The sequence below is a fragment of the Malania oleifera genome, chromosome 11, assembly GCF_029873635.1.
Source record: "Malania oleifera isolate guangnan ecotype guangnan chromosome 11, ASM2987363v1, whole genome shotgun sequence".
NCBI classification, from domain to species: domain Eukaryota; kingdom Viridiplantae; phylum Streptophyta; class Magnoliopsida; order Santalales; family Ximeniaceae; genus Malania; species Malania oleifera.
The window spans coordinates 14,922,916-14,941,772 of NC_080427.1; the positions used below are offsets into that span (position 1 = coordinate 14,922,916).

General features: G+C 36.7%; 1 protein-coding gene across 2 annotated transcripts; it reads right to left on the reverse strand.

The window, feature by feature from the left end:
- Nucleotides 1-15,810, reverse strand: LOC131168336 (serine/threonine protein phosphatase 2A 57 kDa regulatory subunit B' beta isoform-like). 2 transcript variants are annotated; one of them, XR_009140281.1, is made up of 3 exons: nucleotides 14,114-15,800; nucleotides 711-1,112; nucleotides 1-488 (listed from the first exon to the last, which is right to left on the reverse strand). XR_009140281.1 is itself a non-coding variant. In XM_058127673.1 (2 exons), exons 1-2 carry the CDS (start codon nucleotides 15,296-15,298, stop codon nucleotides 789-791), a joined length of 1,509 nt encoding a protein of 502 aa, XP_057983656.1. In that variant the 5' UTR covers nucleotides 15,299-15,810; the 3' UTR covers nucleotides 530-788. The 2 variants fall into 2 exon arrangements, 1 of the variants encoding a protein (XP_057983656.1); XM_058127673.1 differs by lacking the exon at nucleotides 1-488 and having other exon boundaries at nucleotides 530-1,112; nucleotides 14,114-15,810.
- Nucleotides 15,811-18,857: the final 3,047 nt, after the last annotated feature.

Here is an 18,857-nt window from a genome sequence, read left to right on the forward strand (position 1 = left end):
TTCTACAAATAACCATAAAAGCTAATTATCCTCAACTTTGGCATGAAGCATGTAATTATCCCAATTCCAGAAGCAAGCCCCCCCCTTTCCGTTACTCTTGGTGGAAACTGCTTGTCCCAGGATTAAGCATTCAACATATTTGTTAGAATTCAATTCCTAAGGGCTATATAGATACATCTTGCATTTTAAAAACATGGATTTCAAATCTTAAATTCAAAATTGTGTGAATTTAAACAAAAAGTAATATAAAATTATATTTACTTTGGAATTCACGTAAATCCAAATATAAGCTTGAAATCGATGTTTTCAAATACCATTTCAATTCAAAGTAATTTATCGGTACATGTTCGCACTGCATTGCACATCGCAGTATTTTCATGGCAGAGAATGACAAATTCTTCCCAAGTCTCCTTGCTGAATAAAGTTTCCTCTTGCTGATCACTGGGACTTTGCTGGAAGCCCTAGCTGCTGCGTTCTGTAATAGTTTCCTTTGGACCCAAAGAAAAGGGGGAAAGGGGAGAGAGAATGATTACAAGGAACACTTCACATAATTCTTAACCTGTAGCAAAATACTCACAAATTCTATTACATTTTAAATTACATTGATAGCTGATGCCTTTCTGATATCTTCAATTATCAGAGCAACATTTTAAAAAATTAGAAGGGGTGAAAAAAAAAAAAAAAAAGCAAAAAGAAATAAGAAAGAATACCATCAAAATGGAGAGGAGCACATCTGACCATCCATCCAGCATTTTTTAATGATGAGATGCTAAATAGTAAGAAATCAGTCACACTGTGACCATATCCTCGCCCCCTCCCTGTGCTGCTGCAGCTGCTAGTCTCTGCCATGTCAACTCCCGCTGCTCTTCCAAATCTTTGGCCCTGGCCTCTTTCTCAGCATACAGCCGCTGGCACTCCTCAAATAACTCTATATCCATTTCCAAGAACATTTTCCGAACATTGACAGTCAACCCATGGACTGCCTGGTTCCAGTGGCTCTGAATATTCTTCTCCAATGCCTCAAAAATGATTGGTAGAATGACACCACGGTTTTGGGCAATTAAGCTTACAATGTGTTCATTATTCCACAAAAAGAGAGCCCTTTCTGCAACCTGAAACACAAATTTGCTTTAGCACAAACTTTGAAGAGATAACTGAATTACCAAGAATAGGGCAACACTAAAAGTTAACTTTGGAACTAATCAGATTGTTTCCTGATGAATTGTACAAATGCTAATTTTAAGAAAATGGAAAAAGGAAAAAAGAAACCGAGATTGCCTCAACATAAGAATTCCTAAGTCACAATTCATGGTGCATTTACAGAAACTGAACCTCCTCCCTGAACCTTAAAATAACATATCGCAACAAATTTTGTGTTAAGACATTGTTTATAACTAACACAAAAGCGACACGAGTGAAACAAATTCAACAGCAAATATCAGCCTTATAATGGGAAGGGTTCTTGAACAATAGCCATTTTTTGGTTTTTCCTTTCTATTTAGGGATAACAGAAAACACATGTAAATTAGCCCACCGCCCTGGATATCATACTAACCCTGCCCGTGGATTAGGGTAAATCAGCCCACATGAGCCTCAGGTGGGCCCAAGAAACAATTTTCACCCAATAAGATTTGAACCAAGAACCTAACATTGTTATGTTATTGACGTGCATGCCCAATATACATTAATATGCATGGACCAGAAGGTCCTATACACAAGCAAATATATGTCACATTCCCTAGACATTTTTGCCCTTTCTAAACAATCAGCACCTCTGAAGCCTGAACCCCAGCAAGTAAAAACATATGCATGAATCCAACTTTACAAAAATAACAGGATGCTAGGAAGCACTTGATAATAATGTGAGACGCATACAATACCATACTGACAGCAATTTGACAGTTTCAAATAAAAACGAGGATACAACATGGAAAGGATACATTAATTAATTAAAATAATTATATTTTTAGGCAAGTTTTTCATTTTAGATGACAAATATTGTGTTAATTTTTTATTTAAAATATAAGCATCATTTATGCAAAATTATTAAATACACAGTTTACAAACTACACTTAATATGAGCATCAACTACGTTCGTATTGTAGAGTATTGGTCCAACAACCGAAAAGCAAATCAACAACATGGCTGATGGTGGGCGATGGGCATGCCTCATTAGAAAATAAATAAATAAATAAATAAAGATAACAGAGTGACAACTGACATTGGCTTTAGAGAGCAGAGTAAATTTGAACGAACCTCTTGACTCAATCTCTCAACTTCTCCTCAATTTTATTTATTTACTTCTTGAGGGGCAATATTAACAGAATTATAAGGGTCAACAAAATGCTGCATTTTGGAGCAAGAAGTGTCCTGGAGATGGTCTGGAACTTGTCTCAATGTGTCCAAAAATATAAATAAAAAATAAATTTCCAACATGTGATGGATACATGTTGGGGAGTGTCGATCAGGTATCGGTATCTGACATGTATAGAACAGCAACACTTCAGGTTTCCAGAAGTGTCAGTGTTTCCTCGACAAGATGAAAAGGTGATATCATGGCTTAGTTATTTACTAGCAGCAGGCAAGCTCACTGCAGATGCTTCCACTGCTTTTTACGATGAGATGATGGAAGAAACTATGGCCAGTTACTCATCTGATCATGTGCAATAGTTAATTCTGATCAGTTGTGCTATATATAATAAGCATCATGTTGGAGTTTGGATGAAAATATGAACATTGAATGATTGTTGAAAACTATTATGGATTCTGTTTATAGTGGTAGACATGAGAAAAAAGTTAAGGAGAATGTAAAATTGGAATTGGAGGCCCAATTTTAGGTCTCATGACAGGAACATTATGAAAAAATAAAAAAGAACATTAACATGAGAAATGAATAGCCAAGTTAATAATAGATGTTCAGCTGAGATGAAGTTGCTGTCAAGCTAGCACAATCCATTTAATATAGTACCTATACAATTGAGAAACAACATGCCTATTCTTGAGAGCAGAAAAAAATTAGGATGTTGAAACATGGGCATCCCTAAAAGAAAACTAAGGTTACATTTTTATTAACGGAGGGAATAGCAATCATATAGGGAGGCATGCAATTCCAAGGCAAAGTATCATACAAAAGTTGGTGTTATCAATAGATGAGGAATGATCATTACCAAATTTTACCTTGAGAATGTCTAATAATGTACGAGGGCAAGAGAGAGGAGAAAAAACAGGCCAAAAGGAGCATGAAATTAAACATTCAGAAAATACATGAGCCTACAGCTAGGGGTGTACAAAAATTGCCAAAAAACTGAAAACCAGACCCAGACCAAACCAAACCAAGCTCCGGTTCAGTTTTTGGTTCTTGGTTACAGTTTTAGTTTTTCAAAAAATCAAAAATTCCAGATTTGATTTCAAAACTAAAACCTAACCGAAAAGCCAAATAAATGAGTTAAATATGTACTAATTTTATACAAAATTTTAAATTTTGGTTGTGTACTCATATTCTTATATATTTAATCATTTAGTCAGCTTATAGTACTTTTAAGATAATAATTTACAAATATATAGTATAATTATAATTTTCTTTTAATTATTAATCTTTACTCAAAACAGTGTTTGGACAGAAGACATGGTCATGGGATTTTATTGAGGTTGTGAGGCTCCCTACCTTGTAAACTACCAATGGCCAAGTAGGCAACAGCCCTAGTACCTTACAGCCTGTGCACCACTGCCCGTCTGGCCAGCCTCCCCTCTCCCTTTGTGCTTGCAGAATTCCTATCTCCTGCTGTCCCACATCAGTTGTACAAAAGAAAGGAAAAGATTTCCCTCCCTATAAAACACCAGACTCCATCCCCATCTTTAACCCATCTGTGCGGTGGCCAAATAGGCTTGGGCCTTAAGCCCACTAAAGGCTTTAAATGTCATTCTGCTCTTTGCCTTCAGCCCCCTTAAAGCCTTCCTGAGTTAAAAAAAAAAAAAAAAAAAAGGACAACCTGGTGCACAAAGCTCCCGCATATGCAGGGTCCGGGGAACGGACGGACCATAATAGATCTATAGTATGTAGCCTTACCTTACATTTTTACAAGAGACTGTTTCCACACCTCGAACCTATGACCTTCAGGTTACACGGCGACAATCTTACCGTCACACCTAAGCTCCCCTTAAAGCCTGCCTGAGTATAGTAAAATTTAAGAAACAATTTCAACCAAACCGAACAGGGAAACCAACAGTTTGGTTTCATTTTTGTTTTTTCTGGATAGAAAAAGAAATTCCTTAGATAAAGATAGAATTACAAGCACGATAGAGGACATCTCCTTAACAAAGTCTGATAATCCACAGGAAAACCAAAAAGAAAATGGCAAAAATGACCAATAACAGAAACTCAAGATGCTCTTTAAAAAAGACTTCCAATAGCGCTGAACTTCTGAAACACACATTCCCTTGAAATTTCCATAGCCCATAAATAAGTCATAAAAAAAATATTTTCCCACACCAACCTATGGTAACCTCTTCCCTGCAAATATATGCGCATTACGTTACTTCCACAAGCCCCAAAACACTAAAAATATATCATGATTCCATAATGCAATTCCTTCCTTCAACTCTTTGCCTTCAGCACATTAAAGCCTGCCTGTGTAGCATAAAATTTTTAAAAACTGATTTTAACCAAATCAAACAGGGAAACCAACGGTTTGGTTTCATAATTTTATTTTATTTTTTGGATAGAAAAAGAAATTCATTAAATAAAGATAGAATTTACAAACAGGGTAGAGGACATCTCCTTAACAAAGTATAATAATCCTCAGGAAAACAAAAAAGAAAATTGCAAAAATAACCAACAACAAAAACTCAAGATGCCCTTAAAAGAGTCTTCCAATCGCGCTGAACTTTTGATGAAATTTCCAAAGCCCATGCACCATAAAGAAGTCATAAACAGAATCTTTTCCCACACCAACCAATATGGTTACTTCTTCCCTGCAAATATACACGCATTACATTCCTTCCACAAGCCCTAAAACACAGCAAATATAGCAAAAATCCATAATGTAATTCCTTCTTTCTTCCTCCCAAACCCCACCAAAAAAATTGCCAAGAACACCTCTGCTGCTCTAGGACAAACCCCACTTTATTCAAAGTAATTAAATAACTTGTTCCAGACCTTCCATGCATAATCTCAGTGCAGGAAAAGGTGTGAAACAGACTCTGAACAATTAAAGCACAGCATACAACTATCAGTACGGAGATCCTTTAAAGGTCTGTACATCTGCAACAAGTCATTAGTATTTATCATATTAAGCACAACAAACCAAAGAAACAGTTTGATTGTAGGAGGAACTTTGACCTTCCATATAACCTTGTAAAAAGAGGAAAAGAAAAATTTGTCCGAACCAAGAATTCAAAGAAAGATGTACAAGAATAGACTCAAGAAGAATCCAGCAACCAATATCGGCTATCATTTTCAAAGGATACCCCACAATTATTCAACATAATCCATAAAGAATATAACTCCAGAGTTTCCCTATCATTCAAGGCTCTCTTGAAATGGAAATCCCAAGAGGGTAAAGGACTGTTCGACTCTACTCTAAACGAAGAAATGGGATCATTTTTGCCCTAAACTCAATCGAAAAAGGCAAGGAAAAAAGGTGGACAAAACAGCATTCCTCATCCAAAGGTCTTTCCAAAAATGGATATTACAACCTTTATCCAAAACAAATTTAGTATGGAGAATAAAGAAAAGGTAAATTTGAGATACAGCTTTCCAGGGACTTTTTGAAGAGCATCTAAAACCCAAATTACTACCCCATCCATTCCCATCAAGTCCAAATTTACTTTTGATAACTCTATGCCACAATGAAGAAACCTCTAGCGGGAACCGCCAGGGCCAGTTAGCTAGAAGAGTCGTGTTTCTAGACACCAAATTTCCAAGACCCAACCCACCCTCCCTCTTAGTCCTACAAACCACCAATGATCCCTAGATCCCGCTACCCCTGACCAAAGAATATCTCTCATACTTTTCTCAATCCTACGAGCGACTCCCATTAGAATTTTAAATATAGAAAGAAAATACAACAAAGCACTAGAAAGACAAGCCTGAATTAAAGTATCCTCCCTCCCAAAGAAAAAAAGGCTCCCTTCCTCCCATCTAAACGCTTGGACACTCTCCCCAACACAGGATCCTAAAAACAAGATGATCTAGGGTTATCTCCCAAAGGAATCCCTAGATAGGACAATGGCCAACCCAGCTCAGCACACCCAACTTCCATGGCTAAATCCCTAACATACTCTGCAGGCACGTTAATAGCTGCAATACCACTCTTTCCCAAGTTAATCATAAGCCGCGAAATCTTTTCAAATATTTTAAGGAGCCCCAAAATATTGATGAAAGAAGGCTTATGATCCTCTAAAAAACGACAGTATCATCTCCAAATTGAAAGTGCGACACCGTGATCACCTCCCTACCCACTTTAAGGCCTTTCACTAAACCTCTATCCACAACCCCCTCTACCATTCTACTCAAAATATCAGCCACTAGCACAAACAAGAACGGAGAAAGGGAATCTCCTTGTCTAATCCCCCTCACGGCCTTAAACCAAGATTTATGCTCACCATTCACTATCACCGCAAAAATTCACATTAGACATGCAACCTTTCATCCATCTACCGCTATCTCTCTCCAAACCCTTTCCTCACAAAAATCTTATCCATAAAGTTCCAACTCAACTCTATCGTTAGCTTTTCTGAAGTCCAACTTAAAAACAAGCCCCTTCTTCTTCCTCCTCCTCATATCCTCAACAGTTTCATTCGCAATCAGGATTGCATCCACAATCTGTCTACTCCCAACAAAAGCACTCTGGCCTTAGAAATAGTCTCATCAAGCACCACATTTAACCTCTTAGCTAGCACTTTGGTGATTATTTTATAAACACTTGAAACTAGACTAATCGGTATATAGTTAAGAGATCTTGATAGACCTACTTTCTTAGGCACCAAAGTTATAAATGTAGAATTAATACTCTTACTAGAAACCACATTCCAAAAGAATTCATTGAAAACCTTCATCAAGTCATTCTTTACCACCATCCAACAACCTTGATTAAAAGCTAAATTAAAACCATCCGGTCCAAGAGCTTTATTCCTCTCCACCCCAAAAGTTGTAGCCCTAACTTCCTCTTCCTCAAAAGGTCTCTCCAACCAAGCTATGTTATCAACAAGCAAAGGATCCCATTCTAATCCTTCCACCATCAATCTACTCTCATCCTCTTCAGTATACAGATTATAATAAAAATCAGTAATCTCAGAGGCAATTACAATAGGATCCGAGATAATAAACCCCTTATCCACCTCTTAACTCCATAATCAAATTCTTCATCATTTTTCCATTGGCTATCCTATGAAAAAACTTAGAATTACAGTCACCATATCTAGCCTATTTAAGCTTTGTTTTTTGCCTCCAACATTTCATATCCTTAAAAGTTAGCTCTTCTAAATTGTTCTTCAAAGAAACCTTTTTAACCTCTTCCTCCCTAGAAAGGATCACTACTTCTTCCTTTCTATCTAACTCTTCCAACTCTCCTAGAATGATCTTAATGTCTCCAAACACCTCCCTGTTCTTTCAAATTTTCTTTTAACCTCTTGAACTTCTTCATAAATCTGAACCCCTCCTCAGCCCTTTCCACTTCCTCTCTCCACGAGTCCCTAACCAAGGTCTAGAAGGAGCCATGCTCTAAGCACATATTCTTGAACCTGAACAAGGTGGGACCACAAGACACTTTCCTAGATTCCAACTAGAAAGGAAAACGTTCAGAAGTGGGTATAGGTAGCACCACTTGAGAAAGATTAGGAAACTCCTCCCAATCAATGGAAAACAAGAACCTATAGATTCTACTAGCGACCTCCCTAGCCCCACCCATTGACCATGTAAAATTAGCATTGTCGAAAGATACCTCAACCCACACTCCCTACTAACCAAATCAAACTTTTGCATAGAGACATGAACCCTGCCACCCACCTTTTGTTTCTCCTAAGGGAACCTAACTGCATTAAAATCACCTCCCACTAACCACCTAGGTGAGCATAAGCCAAAAACAAAAAATAACCCATCCCAAAAATTTCCTCTAAGAGCAGGTCTACAAGGGCCATACCTATAGGAAATCCACCAATGACCCCAATCTCTAATATCAAGCAAGAGAGAGAGAGAGAGAGAGAGCCCACAAAACTGCCCATTCTAGTAATAGACCTAGTGCGCCCCACAACACTAGAATGCCACCCTCCGCGCCCCGAGAAGGTACAAAGACCCAATCCTTACACCGCTCTCCCCAAATCCCTCTAACTACCTCCCCATCTATTAATTCAAGCTTAGTCTCCTAGTTTAAGACGATATCGAGGCTAATTCCTCAACAAAACCTCCCTAATTAGACTTCTCTTCCTAACATCCCCTAGACCCCTAACATTCCAACTAATAATCTTCATAGTCTAACACGCTTACCCCCTTTCCCTGTCCCCTTCCCTCCCTATAATTGATGGCAGAAAAAAAAAATTTAACTCTTTTTCCACCTTTGAAGTTAGTGAGTCCTGCAGGAGTTGAAGTTAGTGAGTCCTTTTTCTTCCTCTCGTAAGTTCTTGGACTCATCCCCAATTTAACTTCAACTCCTGCAGGACTCACTAACTTCAACCCCACAACATTTAAGAGCTCATTCGAGTCTCTATAATCCCTCTCACTAACCCCCTCGCCCAGCACCAAAGGCACTCCCTATTAGTTCCCTCATTGTGGCATAAAGAATCATCAAAAAAGGACTAAATAGGAATAGGAAGAATACCTTTTCCAGGTTCCAAAGAATTCAAATCGCCCACTGGAGCAGCTATCTCCTCATCATTGCCCCTCTCGACACCTGAAGGACTTAACACCAACATCCACCTTAATAGGAATAAGCTCAGGAGCAGAGGACAAATGCACCTAGTCAATCGAAATTGTATTTTGACTAGACTTATGCTTAAGAGAATTATCTAATCCTTGCTCGATATCAGAGGACAATAAAGAACTCTCTTCTTGTGCAAGCTAATGTGTATAAGATTGCTTCTCAGTAATAACTCTTCCACTTTTTCATCAGACCCAAATCTCCGACAAGTTCTTGCCAATTATATTCTCCTCCCATATCTAACTCCCTTCTCAACCGATCGACTAGAAGGTTGGGCAAAATCACAAAAGCTGCTTAGGTCATCACCTGCTTCTGAGCTCCTCTCATACTCACTGAACTCATCAATTTTAGTATCTTCATATACAAATGAATGTGTCCCTTTGCTACAACTTGGGTCATTTTCATTAGAAAACCTGCCCTCTTTCTGCTGCAACGATTGTAGTACCAGATCCTATATACATACCTGCTGCCTAGTTACATTGTCAGTAATCTCTACTTCCCCTTGAGCCATATCAGTCTTCTCCACCCTTGATTTCATATCTAGGTCTTTGGTAAGATAAGTCATATCCTTAGGATAAATTAACCTGAATATGCTCACTGGAAGCCTTCATCTGTGGGCTGATTTCTGTATTTTCTTCCGCATCTCTGGTCTCAGTATTTTCCTTGCCGGTTTCTCCATCAATCTTTTGGGCTTGGGTACTAACCTGATCTCTTATCTTCTAAGGCAGACCCAACTCCCTTTTTGATAAAGCTAGGCCCACTGTTCTATTTCCTTTTAATTACCCATTTAGTGACTAAAAGACTTCCCTCTCTTGGTTCGGAGAAATTTAAAACCAAAAAATTCAGTCCAGTGGTCATTTTTGCCTCCTATAACTGAACTGACTAAAACCGATTATGGCCCTACCTACAGCTAACCCAAATACAGCCCCAGATACAACATCAGGGCAAAATACATGTTCACAACTAACCAAAACACATCCCTCAATAGAACAGAAAAGCAAAGAGTGCTCATGTAGCCAACCCCAAGTGCTTATAATAACATTTTGTATTTTCTTTTATAGAGACAACATTTTTTTAATGTTAAAATGGGCCTAGAGAATGAAAAGTGAAAAGATTTGAAAGTACTGTAGATGATCCAGCAAAAACAATTATGGCACGTTTTCATTGCCACACTGCAGCCAAAGCATGTTAATGCAACTTTCACTGAAATCCATGTTATGAAGAACTTCACAACACAAACAACCAACACAAAAGACAAGTTACAAGAATATGGTCATCCTTCTTATGAATGATTAAGATATAGCAGCCAACACTATCAAGCCAGAGTTTTGGATGATACACAATTTAGTAGCTTTACTGACATGCACAACATAAGTATGTATATTAAAAAAATTCATAGAAGCAAAAAAATCAGTACAATCTAATAAAAATAAAATCAAAATCCACTGGACCCATCCCCTTTGCTTTTAAATACACCTTCTTCCGGGAAAAATACATATATATATATATATATATGTGTGTGTGTGTGTGTGTGTGTGTGTGTGTGTGTGTGTGTGTGCGGGCGCGCGTGTATGATTGGAGCCCTTATCAATAATGCTTGTTGTATCGCCTAGATCACATATTTTCTCCATATAATGTCCCAATATCTCCTCAATAAAAAAAAAGAAGTTAAAACATGAATTTCACTAAAGAAAGAGAAGTCAATAAATAAAATAAATGGAGAACAAGAAATCCAAAAGAAAATTTGGAAAACATTTACAACTTACAAGCAAGGTTGTTAGAATTGGGATTCTAAATGGGATCATTGGAGGTGTCTGCAGGATCGAATCGTAGAATCAGATTGAGAATCGTAAGATTCTACTTTCAATGTAAAATAAATATTAAAAAATTATATATGTAGAACTTAATGACAAGTCTAAAGACTAAAAACTTGGTTAGTAAATTAGCAAGTATAAGAAGTTAAAAATACAATAAAGAGTTCAAACAATAAAATGAAGAAAAAGAAGAAGAGCAAGAAAAGGAGAAGAAGAAGGAGAAAAACAGTGCTCACTATTGAGCCTTTTCAAGAAGAAAAAAATTCGTTTCAAAGCATACCTCTGCAGCTCTGCTGGGCCAGCTGGCTTGGCTCTTTTCTTGGCTGCTGCTGATCAAACAAAAACTCTGTTTAAGATGACTGATGTGTTCTTGTCGAACACCAAAGAAGGAAGAGGAATGAGGGCTGAATTTTTGTCGAACCCCAGGAACTCTGGTTGTTGAACACCAAAGAACAGTTGATCAAACAGCAAGACTGCTAGCTGCTGCTGATCAAACACCAGTCACCAGATAGAGGGCTCTCTAGTTGTCGAACAGGAGAGAAATTCAGGTGCATGGTTGCTAAATTTCAATGAGTAGAAGACTGAGGTGTTGAACTCCAGTGAAATCAGGCGCAGATTCTGCTGAATCTGTCCACTGATGGGAGGCTGGGAGCCACCTTGCCCCAGTTTTAGAAGACTTTGGAACAAAAACATAAACCTTTTGGCGCCTTTGGGCGAATAAAAACATGTATTGGACCACATTATTGAAGCCCAAAAAGGAAAAAAAATCCATATCCACGTAACAGGGTAGGATCGGTATGATTCTACTTACAATTATACGATTCTACTTGATTCTGATTTTTGTTGCAACTAGGATCATTTGGGTGAATCTAGGATCATTTGGGTGAATCTGGATCATAGAATCGTACGATCCTAAGATCCTGATCGCGATTTTAATAACCATGCTTACAAGACGGCAGCCTTCCAATCCCTATGCAAGTCAAATGAAAAAATACCTCAAAAGGCCAAAACATCCCCAAAGACAAATGCTCAAAGGGAAGCAAGTATAACCACCCTATTCCAAAACAAACATGATAACATTGCCTCTTGTCCCTGAAAATCATCGCATTCAATGTCCACAAAATAGCATGCAAAGCATAACTCAAATTTGTACCTCTTACTTTTCCCACAACCGCAAAACTTCACTAACATGAAGTCACCTAGTGCTTGTAGTATCACCCACGCTTCACCAAAACCACAAATTTGGAGTAGAAAAGACTAAGAAATCAAAGAATTCAATAAATGAAGGTAAAACGATTTAGAAGAAAGGCACTAGAAGAACTTCTCAAATCAAATATGTAAATCACTTTAGGAAAATGCGTAAAAGACACAAAAACTCTCAATAAATCAGCTAAGGGGCTGTTTGGTATCACTATCAAAAATTATGAAAGCAAAAATCAAAAAGTAAATCTAAAAACTAGAAACACAAACTAAAAATCAAAAACCAGCAACCTATTTGGTTAGTATTTCTAGAAGTAAAATAAATTAAAATTTTGATTAAACATATGCTCATTTTTGTCCATGAATCAAATAACATTTATAGAATATGATTAAAATAATAAAAGTACAAAATAGTATTAATTAAAAAAACAATAATAAAATAAAAGATATTATAATTTTTTTACTTATTTATTATATTCAAAATTCACTTTACAAGAACAATCTTATGTATATCACAATTGAAATAAAGTAAAACTATTTTGTAAAGGCTTTTATTATTTTTATATTTTTTTTAAATTTATGGGCATTTTTATGTTAATTATGTTTTAAATTCATAGATCATTTTATTTTTATTTTAATAAAAGTACAGATAAAATAAATGATTTAATCCAAAAACGTTAATTCTAGATACTAAATCCAGCAACAAGTTGCCAAACCAAAGCAATTGAAAACCAAAAAAAATAAAAAATAGTTTTCAGTTTTTTGTTTTTTATGTCGCAAACAGTTGAAAACCATTAATAGAAATTTAAAAAAAAAAACAATTCAAGATACTAAAATATTCTGGCAACAAGTTGCCAAAGCAATTGAAAACCATAAAAAAAATGATTTTCAGGCCAATGAAGGCTCGCTTTCACTAAGGCTCGCTTTCACTACGGCTCTGATAGGTTCATGCATGAACAATATCCACTTTAAAGTGGCAAAAAAGGCCATCTTTATTTGCTTCTCAGAATCCACTTAAAAAAACTTATTCTTTTTAGCACTTTTTTTTGTAAGTGTTTTTTCAGGAATATGTCAAACAGCACTTTTTGCACAAGGAAGTGAGATGTAATACACAACTTTTTTTTAAAGTGCTGCCAAATGGTATCAAAGCATGATAAAAGTTGATTTCATGCTCCTCTCAATTAACCCATTACAAAGAAACTCAAGAAAAAATCTCATAATATCAACTTTTACTACCTCCTAATTATCCTGGAAATAAGCTAGAATGAAATGATCAAGACCTGGAGGCTTATGTCTTTACATCTCAAACACAACTTCTCTAACCTTCTCAACTTCAAAAAGTCTTTCTAAATAGAGAGCTCATCACCTTGCCCCTTCTCAATGAGACTCCAACTGAATCTTGCAATCATCAACCGATCGTAAATTTCCTTAGAATACAATTTTCTATAAAAATCTGCAATCATCTCTTCAATTTCATGTTATCTACATACATCCAAAGTCTAACTCAAGCCCTTAAATAAAATAACATTGTTAAGTTTTTCTAAGCTCCTTAATTAATGTCATTGTTAGTCTATTTCCAAATAAGACTATATTAATTAGGGAAATCATTCCCCTTTAATAATGAGTAGATTTCCCATTAGAGTATTCCTCCATCAATATTTATATCATTTTGAGGCTCATTCCTAAACCTTGTCATGCTTATAACATCACCTAGAATATGATATAGATAAAGATTAATTATAAGAACATTAAAGGATTTATATATATATAAGGAAAAGGCAAAACTAAATTTAGACATGAATTTCCTCTCTAAAAGAAGAGGCACACAAAAAAAAGGAAGCTTCAACTGCCTCGTCTTAGAAACACCAATTACATAAAAATGCCATCAACAAAATAAGGAATAAAATGAGCACAATAACCATCACAGAGAAAACAAAGGAAAAAGATCATTGACAACTACTCAGCTCAATAAATTTCAACAAACGCTATAATTCCATATCCAACAAGTTTATATCTTCTTTTTTTTCCCCACAATAATGCAAATTAATAAAAAACATCTAAAAGTTGAAAAAATTTCCATCCGGAAAAAGCAGATTTTTAACATTAAATGCATATGAATTAGATAAATGCGGGCCATACAAATATTTATTGAAAAAAAAAAAACTTTAATGTCAAAAGTCTGCAAACCTGAAAATGTGAACTATTTAGGCAGCGTGCAATCTGTCTGAAAAGAGGAACCATGCAGCGTTGAAATTCTGCCGCCTGGGTAGCCTCCAGTACTTCTTCAAGTTCACCAAGAAAGAGAACTTCCTTCTGACAATTGGTAACAGGCCAATACTTCAACAAACCTCTTATAACAGTATCTGCCAATTTGTAATCTTTTTCAACAAACTGTGTAATGCAGTATGACAGCTGCTGATGATATATTGCAATTGGCTTTGGCTTATGGAGCGGTATAAGAGCCCGCACAAGAAACAACTTATGCTCCTCCTTCATTGGCAAAGCAAAACCATTTATTATGCTCCCAAGAATTTCCAAAAGCTCACCAATGCCACTGTGCCTCTCTGTCTCATATATAAAGCGATAAAAAATATTATTAATTGCCTTCCTTATAAAGGGACGATGTACCATGAATTTCCCATATATGCGATGCAGGATAGTTTTCAAATATTCCCTCTCGCGGGGGTCCTCCGAATCAAACAAATCAAGTAGTTTCAACACAAAGGAATGATCAATATACCGCTTTGCAATCTTTGTGTCTGTATCCGATGAAACAACATACCTCAAAAGCAGTTCATAAACAAGCTGCAAGTGGGGCCATGAGGGTTCCAAATAGGGCTCTTCCTCTTCTGGATCAGTGTTCTCAGCCCCTGTATTCTCATGGGAAGCTGGCGGTAGGCACCGGAAAATATTCACTGATATCATCCGAATCATTTCTTCTTGAACATTTTCTGTAATCTTCCCAGACCCGGACTGTATAAAATCAACAAGCTCAAGCAAACTCTGCCGCTTTATTTCCTTCTCACGGACTGACTTCAGAGTGTCCGAAAATTCAAATTGGAAACAACAAATTTGCAACTTCCGAAGAAACAAGGCTTGGCGGTCTGGAGCAGGTACGTCGCGGAACAAAGGCAGGGTCTCGATGGCGCCAGAAGGCGGGGCAGCCACAATTGCTTGACCCCCGGGCTGAGCATTGGAATTCGGCGCAGGCATCGGTGGAGCAGCTCGGGAGGCATGGTTCACGACCACATTCGAGGTGGAGACTGATCCAGAATTGCGATACCCTGGCGTGTTATATCCGAACACCCCAGAATCATTAGCGTCGGACTTCGAGGGCTTACGGTGTCCGCGCTTAATGATTCTGTTCAACATCTCACCCAATAAACCCTAACCCTAGGTTACAATCCACAAGCTACCGATCAAATCATGCACTTGATGCAAAACAGACCTAGACAGATCATGCATGAAATCTAACCCCGAATAGAACGAACGGAGGGTGATTATCAAACGATTCGGCATCCAGATGGTCCTATGGAGATCAAAGAGGTCTGGATCTGAGATAAAAAAGAAGAAACGAATTGTACCATTGTTTGAATCGAGTCGCCGGGAATTTCGACCGTGGCGGATCGGGATGCTGAGTCATCCGACTAAGATTGCCGGAACACAGGCCAGTCAAACGCCGGAATTGAAATCTCACGATCAAATCGAAAAGAGAGGGAGAAACGGAGAGAATTTTGAAAGCAACAGCCAAAAACGAGAACGAGAACGAGAGCGAAGAAGAGAAATAGAGGGGGAGAGAGAGAGATAGAGAGGCGAGTTAACAAAAGTGGGGCTTATTAAAGGGGGGGAAACAGAAAACAGAAACAAGAAAAATAAGAACGAATGATTGCAAAATCGCTTTTATAAGCCTTTTAAATCTTAATTAATACATGCTAAGGATTAAAGAGGAGCCATCTCTTTCATAAATCTTAATCTCATTATAATTATATCATAATAATACTTACAATTCAAATTTTATATTGTCATTTTGTAATTAAAGATGTTATTTAATCAAAATTTTAGATACTTACTTACAAACAAAGATAGAGATGGATAAAATATTTTCTACCTTGTTATTATTCCAAAGATAAATACAATTGAATATTTTATTTTTATGTAAAAAATTGAAGATTTTTTTAATATATATATTTTTTTTTGGATTACGCACCGGGTATCCACGCGTCCGTTTTACGATTCATGTGATTAATCCTGCGGCCCTTAAAGTTGACCCCACAACTCCAAAGGAAGGGTGAATTCAGGAGTTCAGGGGCGGAAACAAGCCCAAAAGGGTTTGAATACCTGACCTTGTGAAAAGCACTCTTACAACCCGCACTATCACCTGAACCACACCTTGAGGTGTTTTTTTTTTTTTTTGCACTCTTTAATGATATGAAATATGCTCAGTAGAGTAAGGGTGTTTTTCTCAAAAATAATTTTTGTAATATTTGAATATAATATATATGATAAAAACTTCAAAAATTTAAACCCTATAAAATATTTCTCCAAGAATATTTTTCAATAAAAATCAAAAGAACCTAAGCTTTCAAAGGTATTTTTGCACAAATAAATATGTATGATCTTTGATTTGAAAATAGTGTGCAAAAATATTCACAAGTTAAGAAATAAGTTTCTCCAAAAATATTTATGAATAAGGAGCATATGGAGAAACTCTAAGCTAACTCTTACAAAATGATTTCCAAGAACAAAAGAAAGAGTGAGAGTACGTGCTTATCAATGAAAATAAATGTCCATATAAAGTACTCTCTTGTAAAATAAATTTTAAGAATGAATAAAGAGAGTTAGAGAGAGTGTAAAACAAAAATTTGTCCCAAAAAAAAAATTGCAATAAAATGTTGTATAGGGGAACTTTGATTAAAAAATAACCCAAAAGAGTTGAGAGAAATTTTTGGCTAATCAAAGTTACTAATCAAACTAATGGAAGGGGTATTTATAGAGTTTTTAAAAATATGACCGTTTGGGGACATGCTCGGTATTTTCCAAATTGTTTAATTAAAAAATTAAACATGATTAACATTGGAAAATAATGAGAACCCAAGAGGTTCGGTCGGGCTGACCTCACACAATAATTTTGAATATCTGAAGGGGTTTGGTTGGCCGAGTAAAGGACTGGTTGGCTGACGTAGGGTGATTTCCCTTTCTTCGTAGGTATGGTCGGCTGGCCAAATGACCGGTCGACCGAGCCTTGAAGGCCGGTCAGTTGAGGCAATTTTAAACTAAAAGCGTTGGTCGACCGAGGAAGGTATAAAGGTCAAATTCATAGGTCGATCAACTGTGGACACTAAGTTCAAAAAATAGTCAGTCAACTGAGCCAAGTCAAACTTTTGACTTCTGACCTAATTCAATCGACTAAGCTGACTATAACTTGAATTGGTCGATCGACCGAGGTCAGTGAATTCCTCAATTTTTGCCCTAATTTGATTTTAAAAAACCCTTGTATGATTTTAACATTTTAGAAAATGGTTTTTCATGAAAAGTTTGGTCCTCTAAGGTCAATCTATGGTCATTCTGAGCATTTAATCATATCATGCATAATATGCATTCTTATAGACCAAATCAAAAACAAAATGCAATACAATATAAAACAAATGTCTTCTTTTTCTTCTTTTGTTCCTTAGTCTTCATGGAATACGCCAGATTATATAGGTTTTAAGTCCTTCAAGCTTCCATTTTCGCTCCCTTATATGTGTGTTAAATTAATAGACTTGTTCACATGATAAATACATACATAGGATCAAGTGCTTTGTCAGCATCAAAACAGGAATCAAACCAAAAAAGTCAACACCTTTTTAATATTAGAAATAATAACTAACTCACTCCTCCTCACAAAGTGTTATACTAGGCTTACATTTCAAATGTCCAAACCATCTAAGTTATTGTTGGCTTTTTGAGTTTGATCCCTGATTTTGATAATGACAAACCATAAGTTATTTATGTATGTATGTAGTGATTGAACATGATATAATTCAACACACACATAAGGGGACTAAGAATGGAAGCCAAAGACGCATAAAACTCATATAATCAGACGTTTTCCATGAAGATTAAAGAGCAAAGAAGATAAAAAAGACATTTGTTTTTAATTTATATTGCATTTAAATATTGGTTTGTAATATAATGCATTGCATGCATGATGTGGATGGAAAGTTCAATAGGACCATAGGCTGACCATTAGGACTTAAATGCTATAACTTATTCACACACGGTTGGATAAGTTCAAGGACAAAAATAGGGCTTACATAGACTTTGGTCGATCAATGTTGAATTTTTTGGGCTTAATTAAAAGTCTCAGTCAACCAAACCCTTAAACTAAAATGTCATAAGCTTGTTCACTAGGGTTTAAAAAGCACAAGGATTAACACAGGACATAAAATGCTCATTTTTAAGTGGCCTCGATTGACCGACCGACTTGCGTTATAAACGCTTCGGTCGACCGAATTAAGCTGAAGTCAATATGTTGACCAAGCCTTGGTCGACCGAACCTTTCAAGCTATATTAAGTTGGGTCGACCGAACCTTTATTGGCTAAAGGTCAAAAAATTGACTAAGCCACGATCGATTGAACCATTTAGAAGTCAACAAGTTGACTTCTCATGGTCGGTAGTTCTGAAATGAACGTAGCATCCCTGATCGACCGAATCAAAAAGTGTCTAACCCTTCAACCGTTCAGTGGACCAAATGTATAGTTCATTTTGGCCACGGTCGACCGAACCATATGAGCAGTAAATCAAACCTTAGTCATGGTCAACCGAACCTACGAAGGGTTCAAAATCACCTTGAGACGGTTGACTATTTCCATAGTTCAAAATTGCCACGGTCAATCGAACTAGTTAGAGTGGTCGACCGAACCTTGAATATGATAGACCAAACCTCTC

What these genes read in the sequence shown, in the direction of transcription:
- LOC131168336 (XM_058127673.1), bottom strand. Translation starts at nt 15,298, where the DNA reads ATGTTGAACAGAATCATTAAGCGCGGACACCGTAAGCCCTCGAAGTCC. An exon ending in TAAATAGTTCACATTTTCAG is followed by an intron (nt 1,113 to 14,113) that starts GTTTGCAGACTT and finishes TTTGTGTTTCAG; the next exon opens with GTTGCAGAAAGGGCTCTCTT.